Source organism: Medicago sativa, chromosome 1 (genome assembly GCF_051527215.1).
Source record: "Medicago sativa cultivar Bolivia chromosome 1, Bolivia_mono, whole genome shotgun sequence".
Taxonomy (NCBI): domain Eukaryota; kingdom Viridiplantae; phylum Streptophyta; class Magnoliopsida; order Fabales; family Fabaceae; genus Medicago; species Medicago sativa.
The window spans coordinates 68852075-68873902 of NC_140749.1; the positions used below are offsets into that span (position 1 = coordinate 68852075).

The window sequence follows — 21828 nt, forward strand, 5'->3', positions numbered from 1 at the left end:
TCCATTTCTTTCTTCTTATCAAATCAAATTAAATTAGATTAGATTTGCATAGAAACAAACCCATTTAGATTTAGATATTAAAACAAGATAGGCATTCTTCAATAAAAAAAAAAAGATAGGCATGGCTACTTTTTTTCCTTTTTTCTTAATCCACTAATTCTTAGGGTTCGACCGAAAAATAAGTAAATTTTAACAAATAATTATTTTTGTTAAAAATCGAACTTGGATTCTTCCAAACGATTCATTTTAACAAGAGTTCATTAATCATTTAAGTCACCTAATCATTTGGTTCTTAACAAGATTTACATAGCACGTAATGTATTTTTCTAAAATATATTTTTTATTCCTCATGTAATTCCTGCTCAAATGGTTTTCTTGGGAAATAATGAATTAAAGTTTACTTTTAATACAAAGTTTTTATATATATTAATGTCAGTATTAAAAATACAAAACTAGAATGTCTTAGTTGAAAAATTAGTATTTTTCGTCAAGAAATATTGAAAAAAAATTGCAAAAAAAAAAAAATTAATGATGTAATATTTGTTTTCTAACAACAGCTTCACCTTTTTTTTTACAAAAACAAAATGATATTCATTTATTCAAATTGAGAGATTACATCATTCAACATCGCTAAAAACGTAAAGGATGAATCTGCGAACAAACTCACAGCATCCAAGTTAATAGCATACAATGGCATAATGCATACAAAAATATATGATAAAATTAAAGTGCCCGGAATATCCATGGCCTCCGGATTTGCAACGTTGACGCCCAAATCTTTGATTGAATAATCGATCTTTCAAGATGAATTAAATGAACACCGCAAGAAGACAGGAAATCAAACAGCGCCGCACAAGACGACGAACAACAAACCACCACACTTAGATGATGAAGTCACAAAGAAAAAACCTAGATCTATGTGAAAATCACTTATTTAGATTGAAATATAGAGAAAAAGATGAAGAGGGGTGATTTCAAGTCAAAATGATTTTCTTAAAGAACATCAATTATAAATATATTGTTTTTTTTTAATAACAGAGGGCTGACACCCAACACTCGTATTTCTTTCTAACCAGATATGATTGAAATGTACCTGTCAATTAAACTTTAAGAGCTCTTGAATACGACACAGTAAGGTGGGTAGACACCATTGATCTTGACTTTCCCTGTGATCATGTCAACCATAGTTTTTTTAGTTGCTTTCAACTTGAAAGTAGTGTAAACCCTATCTCGAAGCAAGTTGCATTCCCAAGCATATATTCCCAAATTTCAGCAAAAAACACATCACATCTTTCACTTTTACGAGAGTACCGTTTAAGCCATCTACCATTTGAGTTCCGAAATAGACCACCATAACCAGCTAGACCCAAAGAATCGTTGTATGCTTCGTCATAATTAAGCTTAACACACCTCTCCCGAGGTCTTTTCCAGCCAATGAAAATAGTGTCGTACTAGTGAGTTTTAAAAGGATGGTTGGTGTAGTTGTCTATGTCTTTAACTATTTTGAGAATAGCATAAGTTGGGTCAGTGAGACGCTGAAAATCATCCTCAAAAATAGTTTTACCTCCACATCTACATGTGCCTGCAAACCAAAAAAAAAAAATATTCTCCATTCTTTATTATGAATACTAGGGTTGGGAATAAGCCATGCCGGCCTACAGGGGCCTACGGTCTGGCCTGCTTTGGCCTGGCCTGGTCTGTTTAGTAGATAGGCCCATGCTTTTTAAAAAGTCTGATTAGTTAAATAGGTCAGGCTTAGGCTTCCAGAGAAGCCTATTAAGCCTGCTAGGCCGGCCTATTAATACCTATTTATTAAAGTGTTTTTTTTTATATTTAAATAATTGCATACATTAAAAATATAAACACATTTTTCTCTATCTATCAGTCCCATAATAGGCTTTGTCGTTACATGCTTTTAAGTAGGCTTTAATGTTGTTAAAATTTGCTTGTAGTGAAATAGGCTTTTAAATAGGCTTTAAAGTCTGTTTAGCCTATTTAGGAGGTCAAATGAACTATTTGATGACCTTAATGTAAAATAGGCCTGCAAGTAAGCTTTCAGGCTTTTTCAGGTCAGGCCAAGAAAAACGGCCTATGATAGGCCATAGGCCAGACTCAAGCTTGTTGAATTTTGTTATGGGGCAATCCCGCAAAAAATGAACAATTGTTTCATATTCTCTATCCCATCCATAGCATGAGGCGGAAATTCTGACACCCCATTTAATATGCTCCTACAATAATTAATGAGAAGCCGCTCATGAGCCGCCATTCACATAAAAATTTGAATTCTATAAGGGTCTTTCCAACTCCACAAGACCTTTTAAACTCTCTCGATAGACCAAGCCCTATTACCAGATTCATAGGCACTATAAATATATTGTTATCTTGTAACAAATAATAGTAAGGAAGCATTCATGATGGCTGATGTTGTGATTGTGTACTTACAAGACTAAAAAAGAAAGTATTAAAATGATTGTTTCTAACACTTGTCCACTTATTAATGATTACTAAGGTCTTAGATCCTGATTATGTTTTTTCTCCGGGTGGCATTTAGCATGGGAAAGGGTAATTGTTTCCCACCATGGGAAAGTTGATTTATTACCACTAGATTAAAGAGGTACACTGATCATAATATAGGCAGTCCACACTGTATATTTTTTATCTTTGTCTTCAACCTCACCACCACCACCCTCCTTTTCACCACCACCACCAAACTCAAGCCAAGGCTCATTTTACTCCAAAAAACACTCTAATAGGCACCCATTGCCTAGGAGCTTCAGCTACCATAAATCATAATCACTTGTTCAGATCTAATCTTCAAACATACTAAATAAATAGAGACATTATAATCAACGCATCAATAGCTCAACCACACCAAGAACATAACAAACTCAGATCTGGAATTTCATGAAAGGACAAATTTGTTGGTCTTTTTTTAGAATAAAATAAAATAAAAAGCATTGATGATGAATGTGGTAGTTTTTTTAATTTTGAGAGAAAAAAAACGTTGATTTTCTTCCAAATATTAAGTCTGCTAAGCTCCTAAGTATTTCCCCTCAGTTCATACTTCATAGTTTGCAGAAACAGTAACTTGTTCCATATTAAAGGCATGACATATTCAAGTGGTTCACCACAAGAATCGTAGAATTCCTTAAGAAACGAGAGTGACAGCGAGTGGGGAGAGAAGAATGGTTGTGGAGAAAGACTGTATGGAAAGAAAACAATATAGTGATGAGAGTGTATGATAATAGTGTGTGCCAGATTTAATCCAATGGCTGGAATCAACTTTCCCATGGTGGGAAACAATTACCCTTTCCCATGCTAAACCCCACCTTTTCTCCGTATATATTTTGCAATGCAACAAATTTTAGTAAATGAAAATCAATAATCCTCGTGAGCTTATCTTAGTTGGTAAGGATAATACATAATATATGTAAGGTCCGGGGTTCAAACCCCAACGACAAAAAAAATAAAATGAAAATCAACAAAAAAATCTTATATATTTGATTTTTGGAACAACCAAAATATTAATGAGTTAACTGTTAATTTGTTCGAACCCAAAATCATTCATATAACCTCACTCTTTAATTCTCCACCAAGCCACACAAATCTCGTATAATTAATGCATATGAAGCCTGCATATTTCAAATATGGTGACATATTCATATCGGATACCAATACTATGTGGATGCACCTACGAAATATAAATTTTTTTTTATCTTTTTAAAAATATTTTATCGGATACTCATATGATACTTCATTTATTAAAGATTACTAAGGTCTTAGACACCGGTTATGTTTTTTCTCCACCTATATTTTGCAATCCAACAAATTTTAGTCAATGAAAATCAATAGTCCTCGTGAGCTTATCTTAGTTGGTAAGGATAATACATAGTATATGTAAGGTCCGGGGTTCAAACCCCAATGGCAAAAAAAATAAAATGAAAATCAACAAAAAAAATCTTATATATTTGATTTTTGGAACAACCAAAATATTAATGAGTTAACTGTTAATTTGTTCGAACCCAAAATCATTCATATAACCTCACTCTTTAATTCTCCACCAAGCCACACAAATCTCGTATAATTAACGCATATGAAGCCTGCATATTTCAAATATGGTGACGTATTCATATCGGATACCAATACTATGTGGATAAGCACCTACGAAATATCAATTTTTTTTTTATCTTTTTAAAAATATTTTATCGGATACTCATATGATACTTCATTTATTAAAGATTACTAAGGTCTTAGACACCGGTTATGTTTTTTCTCCACCTATATTTTGCAATCCAACAAATTTTAGTCAATGAAAATCAACAAAACAATCGTAATATATTTGATTTTTGAAACAACCAAAATATTAATATTAATATGTTAACCGCTAATTTGTTAAAACCCAAAATCACTCATATAACCTCACTCTTTAACTCTCCCACAAAGCCACAAAAATCTCGTATAATTAGTGCCTATGAAGCCCAGACATTCTAAACATGGTGACATATCCGTATGAATTTGTATCAGATGACGATACTCCGCAAATTCGTATCTATGAAATATCAGAATCAATTGTTTTAATTTTTAAAAGATATTTTATCAGGTACTTATAAGATACTTCACGGATACACGCATATATTTATAAGATACTTCAGTGATATGTATCCTATAAAAAATGAAGCGTAAGAAAAATATGAGACAATGTTGTGAGAATTCAATAAAGATGTTTATTATTCAGTTTAAGATGTAAAATTGGTTGATTTCTCTCTCAATAAGCCATACTTAAAGGTTATGTTTATTGAGGATGAATGTAATGAAATATGAGACTCAATCGATCAACCGTAAACAAAACTCATAAGAACGAAATTAGATTATTATTTATACGAAAACTCTACACATTATATTTTGATCACAAATTAGATTATTTTTTTTGTAAATTGTGAACTTTATAATTATATATTCATGAAGAGTAATCAATACATATTTCTTTCATGTATTTTACATGCATATAGCTGTTATTATAAAAAAAATTGTTATTATATCTTACTCGTATCGTATCTTAAATTTTAAAAAATTTGCTTATTCATATCGTATGGTACTACTTATCTAGCTAGGCTTCATAGTGTCAAATTGACAATGTTTCGAAAATCATTACCAATATTAAAATTAGGACTAAGGGAAAATTTAGTAAGATGGTCATGTAAAGTTTTATAAAGTATTTGGGATTTCAATGTTTTTGCTTGGTTGCTAAGAAAATACCTCAAAGTGTGTTTTGAATTGTTTGTATTAGCTTTCTCTTTCACTCTGAAAGATGTACAGGTTGTTTTTGCTGTTTGGCTAATAACGTTGTGTAACTAGTTTACCTGTTTGTTTGTTTTCTTTCCGTTCCTAAGGTTTATGTCTATTTTTAGAATTATTGTCTTTTTTTTATACAAGATTTTTAGTTTTTTTTTTTTTTGAAGGAAGATTTTTAGTTTATTGTTGTGCATAAACAAATATATTATACATTTAAAAATTAAACCAATACTTGTTGCACTATATTTTTATTTTTAGAAACATTGTTGCAAATTTAGCAGAATCTGTCTCTTGTTATTTCCTTATCTGATTCCTTTTTGTTTATTGTTGATTAAACTGAAATCTTTTAAAGGAAGTTTTCTATGCTTTAAATATTTAGAAATCTCTCTGGTTTAGTATCATATTAAAACACATTTTCTCTTTTGATTTCGCAGATTCTGTATTGTAATAATAGAGAGGAAGATAAACAAAGAGTGATAAAACAAAAGTCATGTGCAACGGTTCGAATAGAAAACCTTGTCAAACTGGTTTGATTAGGGAAAATGAATGTGGAAGACAAGAAGAACTTCATCATAAGATTTCACCTTTGCTTGAGTTTTCAGCCAAAGATGATATAATGGCGTTCACAAATGCTGTTGAAAAAGATGATCATGATGTTGATGAAGTAGGGTTATGGTATGGAAGGAAGGTTGGATCAAAGGAAATGGGATATGAAGAAAGAACACCTCTTATGGTTGCTGCTTTATTTGGAAGCAAGGGTGTGTTATCTTATATTCTCGAAACCGGGCGTGTTGATGTTAACCGAGCGTGCGGCTAAGATAGGGCTACCGCTCTTCATTGTGCTGTTTCTGGTTGTTCTGCTGCTTCTGCCGAGGTTGTCAAGCTTTTGCTTGATGCATCTGCAGATGTTAGTTCCACTGATGCAAACGGTAACAGGTGCATCAACTTGATTGTCTCAGTTTCTAATAGTGTCTTCGGTTCAAGGAAGAGGATACTACAAGGTATACTTGAAGGTATAGATGATGTTGATGATGGCGACAGCGATTTCCTTAAGGAAATAGGTTTCCAAATGGTGGAACAGCAACAAGATGTAGGTACATCTCGAACTGAGAAGAAAGATTATCCCATTGATCCATCCCTACCTGACATAAAGAATGAAATATATAGTACAGATGAATTTAGGATGTTTACATTCAAAGTGAAGCCTTGTTCAAGGGCTTATTCTCACGATTGGACTGAGTGCCCCTTTGTTCATCCTGGGGAGAATGCAAGGCGCCGTGATCCAAGGAAATATCATTACACATGTGTCCCTTGCCCTGAGTTTCGGAAGGGATCATGCAACAAAGGAGATGCTTGTGAATATGCACATGGTATTTTTGAATGCTGGCTTCATCCTGCTCAATACAGAACAAGGCTTTGCAAGGAAGAAACCAGATGCACGAGAAGGGTTTGCTTTTTCGCTCACAAGCCAGAGGAGCTTCGACCGTTGTATGCTTCTACCGGTTCTGCTCTACCTTCACCTACATCATATTCAAATTCACCAAGTGCTTCTTCGATGGATTCTTTCACATTGAGCTCTCCGTCTTCTTCGATACAATGTGCGTCGACACCACCTTTGACTCCATCTGCAGCATCATCGCCTACGGCTGGAACCATGTGGCAGACTCAGATTCAGCTTAATGCTGCAGTCCCTACCCTTCAGATGCCGAGAAGCAGATTTAAAACTGCAATGAATGCTAGAAATAATGCTGAATTTCTCGAACTTGAAAATCGCCTTACAGGTCTTGCATCTCCTTCAAATAGGCTTGCAGGAGTGAATCCTACTAGCCTTGAAAACATTTTCGGGTCATCAATACAATCTCCGACATCAATGCATCAGAGCACAAACCAGCAACTTTGGGGCAATCCTTTTGATCTTACCAATTCAAATGTGATTGGATCAACACAATTTAGAGTTGATGCCTTTTCGAAGCGGAGCCAAAGCTTGATGAATGCAGATGCTAATAATGAAAAATTTGATGAATGCAGATGCTAATAATTATACAAATTTGATGAATTTGATGAATGCAGCAACCAAGAGAACTGGGATTATTGTAATGAAAAATTTGATGAATGCAGATGCTAATAATTATACAAATTCCAATTTTAAATTTCGATAGTTCCTATTTTTGGCTTTCATTTATCATATGTCACTTTTAATTTGAGTCATGCATATGCATACAATGTTTAACATGGTCCAATCCAGTTAAAAATTACATGTTTGTTTGCAAAGTGTAGGACATGGCACTTGTGTCCTCCTTCATATTTTAGCTTGATGCCTTTGATATTCTTGCATGATCTTGCTTAATGTTTTGGCATAATCTGATATACATGTTTTTTATTATATTAGATTGTTATATTATAAATAGATGATAAAAGGTTCAAAGCAATAAGAACAGGTAAGTATCCATACTCATATGGAAGGGAAATCAACATCACCAATGCAATCTTTGTTGTGAACTGTTATGTGTTCAAAGTCAGAGGCTTTTTCGATATGGAAAAGGAACCTAAAATGTTAAATGAGGAAACAGTCCTTGAAGCTAAAAGATGTCAAACTGAGTTATCACTTGAACATGCTTCTGAGGATGTCATGAGAAGCAGTAGCACAAATGTGAAAGCTAGTTCAAACCAAAAGTAGTGATTCCAATGAGAAAGTAACTAGCAAGACAGTGAAACATGTCAGAGAGTCGTTATGTTACGGTCCTATCTTGATCTGAATATGCCTCTAGAGGCAGTTGAGGCGGAAATTGATTATGATAAAACTTTTGTGCTAGAAATTGATGGGAAAAATGGTTTTTATGCAATTCAATTTTGATTTACTTGTTGAGCAAGTAATAGAATGCATTGACAAACATTTTCAAACATTTGGATCAGAATTTGTGCTTGAAATTGATTATGAGGTCATCTCACAGACACTTGCAATAAAAAAATCAGTAGAGGAATGAATAGAAGAACATGTTCTTTGTTGAGGCACAAAAAAAAGTACCAAGATACAGGAGTATGCCTTCCAGCTAGAATATATTTTGATCACTTTTCTTAATATATTCTAAAAGAGGACAAAAGATGGACATGAAAAGGTTGTTATTATAATTGACGTGGTTTCTTTGTGCATCGTTTATAGAATTGTTTGCAATTTTCCAAAACATGGCGGTTTCTTTATAATTTTTGTTTTGTAATTTTAAGCATTAAACATGTTTTTGGTCTTTGTAAATTTTTCATGAACACTTTTGCTTTTTGCTTTTAAGTTAATTCATATGTACCATTCAAAATTTAAATTTGTTTTCCGCAATCATGATCCGTGCATTATAGAATTCTCTATTGCAAAAATTTGAATGTTTTTAACAAGGGTCAAATTAAATATGAAATTTTATGTTATTTTTTTAAAGATGAATTTTTATGTTATTGGCACTTAAAAATCCATACTTAATTCATGTTTTGATGACGAGGACGACGATTTCCTTAAGAAAATAGGTTTCCAAATGGTGGAGCAACAACAAGATGTAGGTACATCTCGAACTGAGAAGAAAGATCATCCCATTGATCCATCCCTACCTGACATAAAGAATGGAATATATAGTACAGATGAATTTAGGATGTTTACATTCAAAGTGAAGCCTTGTTCAAGGACTTATACTCATGATTGGACTGAGTGCCCCTTTGTTCATCCTGGGGAAAATGCAAGGCGCCGTGATCCGATGAAATATCATTACACATGTGTCCCTTGCCCTGAGTTTCGGAAGGGATCATGCAACAAAGGGGATGCTTGTGAATATGCACATGGTATTTTTGAATGTTGGCTTCATCCTGCTCAATACAGAACAAGGCTTTGCAAGGATGAAACCAGATGCATGAGAAGGGTTTGCTTTTTCGCTCACAAACCAGAGGAGCTTCGACCGTTGTATGCTTCTACCGGTTCTGCTCTACCTTCACCCACATCATATTCAAATTCACCAAGTGCTTCTTCAATGGATTCTTTCACATTGAGCTCTCCGTCTTCTTTGATACAATCTGCGTCGACGCCACCTTTGACTCCATCTGCAGCATCATCGCCTACGGCTGGAACCATGTGGCAGACTCAGATTCAGCTTCATGCTGCAGTCCCTACCCTTCAGATGCCGAGAAGCAGATTTAAAACTGCAATGAATGCTAGAAATAATGCTGAATTTTTCGAACTTGAAAATCGCCTTACAGGTCTTGCATCTCCTTCAAATAGGCTTGCAGGAGTGAATCCTACTAACCTTGAAAACATTTTCGGGTCATCAATACAATCTCCGACATCAATACAAGTGCATCAGAACGCAAACCAGCAACTTTGGGGCAATCCTTTTGATCTTACCAATTCAAATGTGATTGCATCATCACAATTTAGAGTTGATGCCTTTTCGAAGCGGAGCCAAAGCTTTATTGAGCGCAACAGCGTTGCGAGCTTTAATTCTGAGCTTCCTTCTGCTAGCTCAGTTGCCATGGAACCTTCTGCCTTCTCTGGTTGGGGCTCTCCTGATGGAAAATTAGACTGGTCCATCCCCGGCAATGAACTCAATAAAATGAGGAAATCTTACAGAAGTAGCACTTCAACAATGGCTGCTGCATTAAGTGTTAATGATCCAGATATATTTTTAAGCCATGAATCTTGGGTTGATTCACTTGTGAATGATGGTCCAACAATGGAATTTGATCAACATTGAGTTGAAGATCAACTGCAATGCTATAATCCGGATGTGCTTCCGTCTTGGCCGGAGCAATTATGCATGGAGCATGAGCAGATGGTGGTGTAAATCTAATGTTAACTCTGACATTGGATCCTCTGTGCATATACTCTAGACTAGTTTATTTAATGCAAAAGTTGGACAGAATGCAAGTATTTTGCATCATAACAACTTATTACTACTATTAGCCATTAGGGTATAGTATATGGTTCCATTTTCTTCTCCCTAAATCTTTGCTTTGTTATTAGTTATGTTCAAATTGAGTTGTAACTATTCAGCAACCAAGAGAACTGTGATTAATGTAATGAAAAATTGATGAATGCAGATGCTAATAATTATACAAATTCCAATTTTAAATTTCGATAGTTCCTATTTTTGGCTTTCATTTATCATATGTCACTTTTAATTTGAGTCATGCATATGCATACAATGTTTAACATGGTCCACTCCAGTTAAAAATTACATGTTTGTTTGCAAGTGTAGGACATGGCACTTGTGTCCTCCTTCATATTTTAGCTTGATGCCTTTGATATTCTTGCATGATCTTGCTTAATGTTTTGGCATAATCTGATATACATGTTTTTTTATATTAGATTGTTATACTATAAATATATGATAAAAGGTTCAAAGCAATAAGAACAGGTAAGTTTCCATACTCATATGGAAGGGAAATCAGCATCAACAATGCAATCTTTGTTGTGAACTATTCTGTGTTCAAAGTAAGAGGCTTTTTCGATATGGAAAAGGAAGGTAAAGTGTGAATGTTGTTGCAAAGAGGAAAGGAACATTTCTGAATAAAAGAAAGCTAGTTCAAACCAAAAGTAGTGATTCCAACGAGAAAGTAACTAGCAAGACAATGAAACTTGTCAGAGAGTCGTTATGTTAGGGTCATATCTTGATCTGAATATGCCTCTAGAGGCAGTTGAGGAGGAAATTGATTATTATGATTGTGATTTTCAAAATGAAACTTTAGTTCAAAATTATGAAGCATGGTTAAATGATATCCTTCATCAAATTGACGGGAAAAATGGTTTTTAGAAAGTCGATATTGATTTACTTGTCAAGCAAGTAATAGAATGCATTGAGAAACATGATCAAATTGATGGGAAAAATGGTTTTTAATCAATTCAATTTTGATTTACTTGTCGAGCAAGTAATAGAATGCATTGACAAACATTTTCAAACATTTGGATCAGAATCTGTGGTAGAAATTGATTATGAGGTCATCTCACAGATACTCGAGCAAGCCATACTAAACAGAATAGCACAAAAATATTATTGTACAGACGAAATATTGGGCAAAAAATGCTCAAATGTATATATTACATAAATTATAAGTGATAAGTCATTGTCTATACTTTAATCATTTAGTCAACTGCCATGTCTTGATTATTGAACTAGCTTACATAATACCCAAATGCAGGCAGCAAAATTTTGAATAGCCTATAAAAGCGTGATGCCTATTTCTTAATAATAACTTGAATCATTACCTCAAAAATGAGAATCAAAAGAAGGAAATAGAATGAAAAGAAAACATTATGTAAAGTTGCTTACTGCTTCACCACTTGGGAAGTACTTTGATCCCTTTGCAGCAGCAGATCATATATTAAAAAAAATGAAAATGCAATGGTTGTTTCATGTTTGTTCTATTCATTCGGTATCCCTGAAGCTTCCACTAGTTAGCCACAATTTCTTCTGTATGATAAAAACAACTTCATCACTGTCCTGAACAGAGTCAGAACCCGAATCTGCGGTTGCAACTGCTTCCCAGTGCAAAGCAGTTAAGTACTTCTTCACGAAATCAATCATTGGCTGTTTATCACGGAAGATTACAAAACCGGTAGGTCTAAGCACGCGGTCCATCTCAATCAATAGATCCTCTGGACTGCAATCTTTCTTCGCTACGTCAGACAAGACAGTCCATGCATGGAGCAAGTCGTAAGTCCGAGGGTATGTTGAGAATGCTTCACACCTGTTCGAGATGTATCGTGATAGTTAGGACTCAAACGTCAAATCAAATTTCTCATCATTCATTAGAACTACCAACAAAAACTGACAGCAGAAAATGCACGGAAGATGCTGCTAAATAGTGTAGCAGAACTCGAACAAGTCGTTATTGTTCTACAATATGCTATTTAGTATAAAATGTTGTCAAATAGCGGTTGCAGTGGCACTACAACACTATTGTGTAGCAAAATTTGAACAAACTATTTTCTGTGATTTACACTTGACAATATTGGAATGGAAAGATATCAATAAACTTCTAATTTTAGTAAACAGGATTCAATACCAGTCATGAGTGGCGCCTATGAGGCCTCTGTCATATATAACTTTAAGTGTGTTTGGTCCATCTTGAGGTACAACATTCATCACCCATACTTCCTTGTCTTTAAGAGCAGCTCCAAATGAACCCATGTTAGCTTTCATATCCATAATATTCCTTATTGTATCGGATTTGATTTTTTTACTCATGAGACTCCAGTATTTATCAACTCTCTCTCGCCATAGTTCCTGTACCACAAGATAAAATGTAAGCCAACAGTTGGTTTAGCTAAATGTATACTGTTATTACACAATTTCTATGCTAGAAATAAAAAATAAAAAAATTAAAATCATTAATAAGAGGTTCAATTGTAATTTTTAATTACCGTGTCCTTTTCAAACATTTCATTTGAATAGCCAAAATCAGCTAATCTAGGAGGAGGACTGGTCAATCTTGCAGGCCATGGAGCTAAGCCACTACCTTTAGCTTTGTTGTCATCTGATAAAATCCAACATAAATTTCAGTATGCAAGTTTCAAATCACAGCTTGTTATTTATAACATAAAGGCTAAACCTCTAAAAAGAATCTTTAATTATTAAAAAATCCATTTAATACTCAATTCTCAGGGTCATTCTGTTTCCTTCATGGAAATCAAACAATCCATTGCAACCAAAGGATAATAAATCTTTAGCCAGAATGGACCATAGAAATCATAGAATACATATACATTGACAGATAAACCTAAAAGGAAAAATGAAAAGATCGTGCTACTAAAGAAGTATCTATGAACTGACTTTATAGAGAAATATACCCCCCTATGAGCAATAGAATACAAAAAGCCAACAAATAACAAAGAGAAAAAAGAGTACTCACGTTCACTGTAAGGTGTTATGCAAACTTCCATATTTACTCCAAAAACTGCATCAGGATCTGCGTCAGACTGGCATAGAGGAGGGCGAGTACCAGGTTCTCTTTTTTTATAGCAATCATTTGTCAAAGGTTTTTGCCAGATAACAGTTTGGTTCTTTTTTGAAGCTATTCTCCAACACATACGCCCCACAAGATCACTCATTTCTTTCCATATCCTTAGATTCTCTTCATCCTGAGCATATGCTTCTGGAGACGAGTATGCGAAATAACCTCCTGGCCTGAGAACCCGGTCTAGTTCAAGAAGTAGTATTCCATCTCTCTGAAGCCAATCAATTCGACAACGAGAACAATGAGCAAGTTCAAAAGATCTGCTTGGGTATGGAAGTCTCTTAGTTCCCAACACACCAAGATATGCCGGAATTCCTCTTTCGAGGGCAAATTGGATTTGATTTTGATGCACATCATTTGGTGCCAAGGACATTGTAATGATATCAGATGCAAGAAGGTACCCTCCGAAACTTGCAACACCACAGCCAACATCAAGCACTGTCCGCAATCTTCCTTCATTGTTTAGATTATTGTTCGAAAAGTTAAGCATCTGGCAATGCAAAGTTGAAACTGGATTGTTAATAAAATGATTTATCCATGAAATGCAAGCAAATCCAGATAAACAGAATACATAAAACAACCAGCATTGTCCAACATGATATGATAATGACTCATTTAAAGAAAATGACCATATCTAAATCTTCGAGGACAACATTTCGAAATGCTTGAGGTATTGAATGGAAACATACAATCCCTCGTAGTATGAACAAGCAAAATGCATAGGCACACTTTTATTGAGTGAAAAAAATATCATGTCTAGTAATTATGAATCAGGTATATTATGCTACTAAGGTATGGACTAATTTTTCTAGAAGCTTAAGCTACAAGATGGTTGCATATAAATGCACAGCTTATAATATATACATCTATATATAAAAGTGTATTAAAATGACATAGTTAGATGTGAGGAACACATTAAAAATTCCAAAAAATGAAATAGTGATAAAAGGAAAAAGGGAGGAGAAAGAATAGGAGAGAAACAAATACAGTGGCGATAAAATATAAGGTGTAATTATCTCAAATAAATTATTTATGTATTGTTTTAAATTTACCAAATACACTTCAAACCATGTATGTTCCGTTAATGTACTAAAAACAGAATATGTATTATTTTGAACTTCTGGACCATCAAATGAAAATGGAAAACTGTGAAAACATTTTCATTTGAAGTAGAAGGAATATGTACGGACACTTGCATAACACAGATATTATCCCACAGAACTCCCATGTCTGAAAACATTCTCAAGGGTAAAACCAGTAAAGCCAGATGCAGACTTACATTTGCCATTGATGCAATGTACTTATCAGCTCCATAATGAAAATGAGTCCCACCTCCAGGAAACGCTATCTTTTCACCTTTTTCAACCATCCAGTTCTGGTCAGATTTTTCATGTGCAAGGTGAGTATGCGGGATATTTGCTTTCCACACCTCATCTCTGCTTTTTGGCCACTTAACAGGGACCTGCAATATTAGGACATGGCAAATGCTCGGATTAAAATAATACATATGTATCAGAGGATACATTGAAAATCACATTTGTTGAAGTTATGGGTTTTAGTTAAAAGGAGGAAAGAAATAATAAGAACTTTGAATGTATTAATAATAACATGATGCTAACTTAATACAAAAGACTAAGCACCAACTTCTACTTATTCTAACAAGACTCCTAATCTTGAATAAATAGGAACGTAAGAAAAGAAATCATGATAATAATTAAGAAATATGTAAACTAATCCTAGGAGATAATCTGAGATGCTCTAAGATTAAAAATTGATCCAAGGGGATAAGCTTAGAAATTCTGACATAATATCAATATATTATTTTATCTTCTAACAACATCAACTCTTGGCAAAGCTTTACCTTGTATCCTGCTGGAGGTGGAATCAAGCAATTGTAGCGCCTTTCTGCAGGAGGACAATGTCTCTCATAGTGTTCCATCACAGACAAGTCCAATTTCATCCGCAGTTGATAGATAAGGTGTCTATCTAAGCAAGGAATCAACTCCGAATGTCGATCATCACAAACCTTCAAAAGAAGAAACATTATAAATAATATCACATGATTGATAATGAGCCAAAAATATTGCTGCATCTGAATGATGTGCATAAACTTGATTGTGGCCACATATTATACAGGAAACAATTAATTTTATTTTCATTATGCAAACATGAGTCTTGTTGACTGATTTAGTTACTATATGTGGACACTAAATCAGTTTTTTCAAAACTTGTAATTTTCCATTTACATTTAATTTTAAGCATCTTATATAACTTGCATCTATTATTTATTTATTTATTGAACTATTGTACACATGAGCTTGGCAACCTGAAATTGAACAAAACTCTACACAAGAGACTTGGTTATTTTTATTAATGCAAAGACTGATAAAACCAAATATCAAAAGCAAAAATAGAGTGGATGTTCCTTGTGGCTAATCTTACAAAGAGACTTACAGGGAAACTCTTTGGAACAATATTGTCGTCCTCCTCAACCTGCCCGAAACTTGATGAAGATTCATCTTGCTTGCCATCATTGTCATCATCCGCACCCAAATATGATGACCCGAGTTTCCTTAATGATTTGCCATATTCTAGAGCAGATGAACCACTACTTTGAGAACCAAAGATGGATCCACCATACACATACAATAAACCAATAAAAACCGTCACAATACAGATGGAAGCAACTATGCGCTTCTTTTGTGACCCATCAGATCTCCCCCTCGACATTTATTAGCTGAAACTTGAAATCAATACAGATCCAAATTCCGATTAAAAGGATCTTGCTTGACCAGACATTCAGAGCCAAATCTGCAATCCAAAACCCAACTGAACGTCGCAACACCAATAATTCAATCAGAATTATGTAACTTCCTCACAATACAATACACTGACTTAATGATTAACCTGCAATTAAGGAAGGAAACAATAATCAGCAAATTCGGTACTTGACTTTGAAGTAACCTGCAGATCTTTATTAAATGTTTACATCACGAAAAAGTTTAAACTAAGACAAGGAAAACAGTCCAAAAAAAGAGACCAATTCAAACTTCTTTATCCAATGCAAATTGGTGATCTAACATATACAATCCTAGAGTGTAACTAAAGTCATTGCAATTCAGTTCAACATTAAGTTAAAACTCAATCCACAAGATTCTTCATTCATTTCAAGTTTTTAACCAAATACTTTGGACCAGACACTCCATAGGAGGGAAAATAATACAAAATTATAAAAGTGAATGATGACAATCATGATAGTCATCAAGTAAAGTGACCGTAAAAACCAAGTCAAAATGATGGATCCAATCCAAATCACCCCATAAAAAGAAACATGATTTATGATATAAAGTGACAAGTGAACACATCCTTAGCAAAAATATAATTCAGGAAATCAAAATTGGCAATTGAGGATTAAAATCAAACACCATGAATCATGTTAACAATAAATACAAATAATAACCATACAATTAAACAGAACTACCAGATCTAGCATAATGGAAAACAACACTAGCATTGAAAAAGGTAACTACCATTAATAACAAGTTATAATCATAGAAATAATAGACTCTAAGTTCAAAAGTGTTGAGCATTAGCATTCAATTCAATACATCAGTGGCAACAACCATCATAATTCACAACAAGAACCACTAAAACAAACTAAAAAAAACCACATAGTAAAATGTTTCAGATCCATTACAATCCCAAAAAACAATGCAAAACAATAGAATTAGAGAAAAAGCTTACTGGGTTTAGCTTAGAATCCAATTGGGTCAAAGAAAAACAAAAGCTTTATCAAAAAGAAGAAGAAAAAGAAAAAAACAAGAGTGAGATTGAAATTGAGATCTCAACAAGTGTTTGTATTTTAGTTATGTGTGTGAGAATGAGATAGAGAGACAGTAGAATAACCGACAGTGTGAAATTTAAGGTGGTGTGTTTTCCAACCTAAAAGTGTGTAGCAACAGTTTGCAAAAACAGCAAATTGACCTGTGATTAAGGTAGCAACTTTTATGGAGAAATAGAATATAGATTAATCAATTAAATCATTAATTAATTGCAAACTTACTCGTTATGAAGTTGACTTAACCGCAAAGTTGTGAGTTCAATTTTCGCGTAAGAGTTCTTTTTATACGATCTGTAAAATGTAAAAATAATTCGGTTAATGCTCGCTGAGAGTTACGTTTATGTCTGCTCTGACTCTGATGAATTCCGTCTCGAGGAAAAAAAGTAATGCGTGTGAATTAATTTACCACCGCGATTCCACTTGGAGAAAGTGGGTTTGCACTTAACACTGACAGTGAACCGCGTTTTCCAGCTCTTTGATTCAGTCGGTGGCTTTATTTTATGCCACAAATATTGTGACTCAAAATCAGGTCACGTCGTTAAAACAGAATTTTTATTATTTTAAGGGAAATATTGAGAATCTTATTGGTTTGCATTGATTTTAAGATTTTTTTTTTTAAAATTTGTTCCAAAAAAGAAATGTTTTTTTGAAATAAAATAAATGAAAGTCTACGTGAGCTTAGCTCAGTTGATATGTAAAATGCATAATATATGCAAAAACCCCGACCACCACAAAAAAAAAAATGGAAAGAATAGTTTTCCACTTGAGTAGATAAGGTATTAACGGTCATTGTGAGTTTAGCTCAGTTGGCAGGGACAACGCATGATAATATGCACGGTCGGGGTTCAAATCTCGGTCAAAAAAAGATGAGGTATTAACGCACCGTAAAGAAAAAGAGATGAGATATTAACTGATTTTTGAGTATGGGAAATTGGAAGTGAAATTGGGATGGAATGTTAGGTTGGATATTTGATTTTAAGGTATGTCTATCTTCTTATATAATATTATATAGGTCAAGATAATTTAACGGAAGTGAAATTGGGATGGAATGTTAGGTTGGATATTTGATTTTACGGTATGTCTATCTTCTTATATAATATTATATAGATCAAGATAATTTAAAATACTAAGTTTTTCTTGAAATGACAATAATTTACTACAAAATTATGTTTTTAATATAAAGTGCATAAGTTCTTAAAAAAAAGCAATATGAAGTGTATAAGCTAGAAGTGTACGTGTGTGGGTTTGGCAAACCCAAGGGTCGAACTATATAAGATACTGGTAAAATAACAACTCGTTACATTATTTAGGTCAATTTAGACAAAGCCATTAATTTTCAGTTTGGGTTGAGTTTGGCAGTGGATTACCCAAATTGATTTTCTGTTTTTTTCTAATATTAAAAGATTAAATGATGTTTATTAAAAAAAATGACTAAATGATGACTCCACACATATTTTTTTTCATAAAAATTACTCAATTTTTTTATTTTCTTAAAAAAATTGTGTAACTTATTTTCATTGTACACTATATTTTAGCGTCATAAAATAATAATGATAATGTCAAATAATACATTTCATCATAAAATACTTGTAATAAACTAAAGTTGCATGCCATAAAATTGCATTAAAATCAAAATAACCATAAAGTGCAACCTTCAAATTTGTAATTCTAGCACATTTTGATTTTGAATATAAAGATCATTGTGTCAATTTTAGAAATCAGACTTGATTTATGTCCAAAATCTTTGGTATTCTCTCTTTTTTTTTTCCTATGAAAATAAAAATGTGGTCATTATTGAGTAAGGGAGTTTATTGGACCTATGTGTGGTTTTACTCGAAATCCGTTATTTTTTCATGGGTTTTCTATTAATTTTTTAAACTATATTAACCCAATTATGCAACTCAACCCACTTTTTAAGTTTTTCTTAGGTAAGTCTGAACGGATTTTTCGGGTTGACTCAATCCATGCACACCTTTAACATAAGTTACAAGATAAACTTGTCACTTTTAACTTTTTAACACATGAAATTTACACATGATAGACAAACCCTGGATTTTATTTATATATTGGAGAACAATGGAGATATTTCTTCCTAGTAAAATGTTGTTTGATCTAGCTTTTATAGATTTTTAATTTATTTTTTTATAGATTAGGGACGGTGGAATTCCAACATTATAGAATTGACATTCATCAAATTCAACCGAGTTGTTTTGACAAATATTTGTTCTTCATGCTATTTGTCAAGATATAGTTGTATATTAATTAAAATTACTTCGATATTATTATATGTAAAATTTGAATTTTTAATTTTAATTTCGAGTTCAGTTGGCAAGACAACTAAAGATAGCCGGAGAATTAAAACTACAAGTGTTGCGCACGTAAAAGATTACTTAGACAACACTCGAATAGCAAGACTTACAGCCAAAATAAGAGTAACATAAAGGATATCATGAGACAAAAAATTGCAAAGGAGGCTACAAATTAAAGAGACATGTGACTTGCATGCATACAACGTAAATGATAGTTTCATCTTTTTTCTATAAATAGGTGAGTCATTGTTCGTTTTAGGGAGTTCATTTTCACCATGTAAAATTGCATACTAGATTACACATCTTTTTTGAAAGATTAACGATGATTATTTGACATGTGTACCAAATCATTGCCAAGTAATAAAAATAAGTGTTTATTCACAAGGATTGTTCTTCATCTCTACTCAGCAATTTATAGAGATATGAAATTGGGATGAACTGTGCGCAAGGCGCATGGATCCTACGCTAGGCATTGGAAGTATTAGATGATCATGTACGAAGTGTAGCTTGTTGTGCATTCAACGGGAGGTGCCGCCTACTGTGCGCGAGGCGCGCTAGATAGTAGCAAAAGTTGATATCAGGATGGCCATATGATACACACAAAGTCTGAAAAATAACCATTTAATAAAAAACATAGATTTTAACCCTGTAATTTGATATTCTTCCTAATTTTGACCTTCTATTTTTTCATGTAGACATAAATTCCATAAAAGAGACCTGGATGTTGAATTTTTTTATGATATTTTAATATATGTTTATGACATTAAAATATTGATTTCCACATAAAATTAGAATTTTCTGACAATACATAGATTCATTATTATGAATTTTCAAAACGCAAAAAACTCAGAACAAAGCAACGGAAACCCCGACCTATAAATCAAATTGTGAGCTAGTTTTTTTTTCCTTTTCGTAGAGACATCTATAAAAATTATAGAAAGGATATGTAAAGTTTCATAAAATTCTGAAAAAGTCTCGATTTATTTAATTTTTTGTGACCGAAACGTGCAAAATTGCAATTTTGTTTCGAGTAATTAACCATATACTCGTGGGTCAAATTTCATTTCTTAATTTTAATAGCTTTTTTATAACATCATAAGAACATCCATCACCGTGAAATTTTGGAGTTTTTAAACGAAGGACAAATTAATTGTTGTGTTATAGACAAGCTAGAAAAAATAGGGAACAAATTTTGACACGTGAGTATGTCTACTCATAATAAAGTTGCAATTTTGCACGTTTCGGTCAAAAAATAAAAACAAATTGAGGCTTCTTCAAAATGCTAAGAAACTTTGCATATCCTTTCTATATATTATAATAGTTGTCTAAACAAAACAAAAAAAACTCAAAATTCAATTTCTAGGTTGATGTTTCTGTTTTTTTGTTTTTTGTTTTTTTGAGTTTTTGCAGTTTAAAAAATCATAATTAATTCGTCAGTTGTCGAAAAATTATAATTTTAAACGGAAAACCATATTTTAGCGTCCTAAACATTCTTGTAAAAAGGCATAAAAAAATCTTCTAGGTCAATTTTTTTAAGTTTATTTCTACATGGAAAAATAAGAGGTCGAAAATAGGAATGACACAGTTAGATTCTGTGTTTTTTTAGAGTCATTTTTCTGGCTTCGTGTATATGAGAGAGTTGATTTGAACAATTAAACTTAGATAAAATGAAGCTAATTAATTTACTAGAGTCAAACTCCTTTCCATCGATGTATCTTCTTGTATCGCCACGACAAATATTTAACATGTTCCACAAAACAACCAAAACGAATATCACAAGTTCAAAATGACTAAATAACAATCATAACTAATTAATTTACTAAATAGTCACCGATTAGATGCTATAGATCATGCAATCACTCAATTTCTCATAAAATATGGGGGATAATATGGGGGATAAGTGTAAGATGATAACCAACAATTTCACTTGTTATAAATAAGACCCAGCCAAACATTTTGAAGTCTGGTCTCTTACTCGTCCTCATTTTGCACTTCCTTAAACTAAACAAACCAAAGCATCTACTCCCTCCTATCCACCTTATTAGGAATGAACATCTCATGCACTCTTCCAAACTTAACAAAAAGATGCCACAAATCAATGGTTTTAACTTCATAAAGGATGTTTTGAAATAAAAAGAAAAATGTCCTTTGATCAAATTTATGGATAAAACCAATTCTTCTGATCTTGGACACTTATTCCAATTGATAGGTTGATTATGTTTTCTCTCATCTGTCCCACAATCTCCCTCCCCTAAATTCTCTCCCTTTCTCTCCCCTAAATTCTCTCCCTTTCTCTCACTACTTTCTCTCATGTGTTTACATTCATAAACGCTGACTCGGTAAAAATATAGAATCCAATACAGTGGTGGTGTGTGAATATGTAATATAACAATCAGTTAT

At 33.2% G+C, this 21828-nt stretch overlaps 1 protein-coding gene and 1 pseudogene across 1 annotated transcript; one reads left to right on the forward strand and one right to left on the reverse strand.

Annotated features, from left to right (window-relative positions):
- The first annotated feature begins 5692 nt into the window (after nt 1–5692).
- On the forward strand, nt 5693–10106 carry LOC146956760 (uncharacterized; annotated as a pseudogene).
- Nucleotides 10107–11290: 1184 nt separating this feature from the next.
- On the reverse strand, nt 11291–17173 carry LOC146956761 (putative methyltransferase PMT8). The gene is made up of 8 exons (XM_085731324.1): nt 17023–17173; nt 15733–16185; nt 15140–15304; nt 14558–14740; nt 13174–13768; nt 12686–12798; nt 12328–12548; nt 11291–12009 (listed from the first exon to the last, which is right to left on the reverse strand). Exons 2-8 carry the CDS (start codon nt 16006–16008, stop codon nt 11688–11690), a joined length of 1875 nt encoding a protein of 624 aa, XP_085587450.1. The 5' UTR covers nt 16009–16185; nt 17023–17173; the 3' UTR covers nt 11291–11687.
- Between the last annotated feature and the right edge of the window lie 4655 nt (nt 17174–21828).

Coding starts and splice junctions, on each gene's coding strand:
- LOC146956761 (XM_085731324.1), bottom strand. CDS start 16,008: ATGTCGAGGGGGAGATCTGATGGGTCACAAAAGAAGCGCATAGTTGCT. Junction 14,741..15,139: donor CACCTCCAGCAGGATACAAG/GTAAAGCTTTGC, acceptor CTAATATTGCAG/GTCCCTGTTAAGTGGCCAAA. Junction 12,799..13,173: donor CATAACACCTTACAGTGAAC/GTGAGTACTCTT, acceptor GGATTTTATCAG/ATGACAACAAAGCTAAAGGT.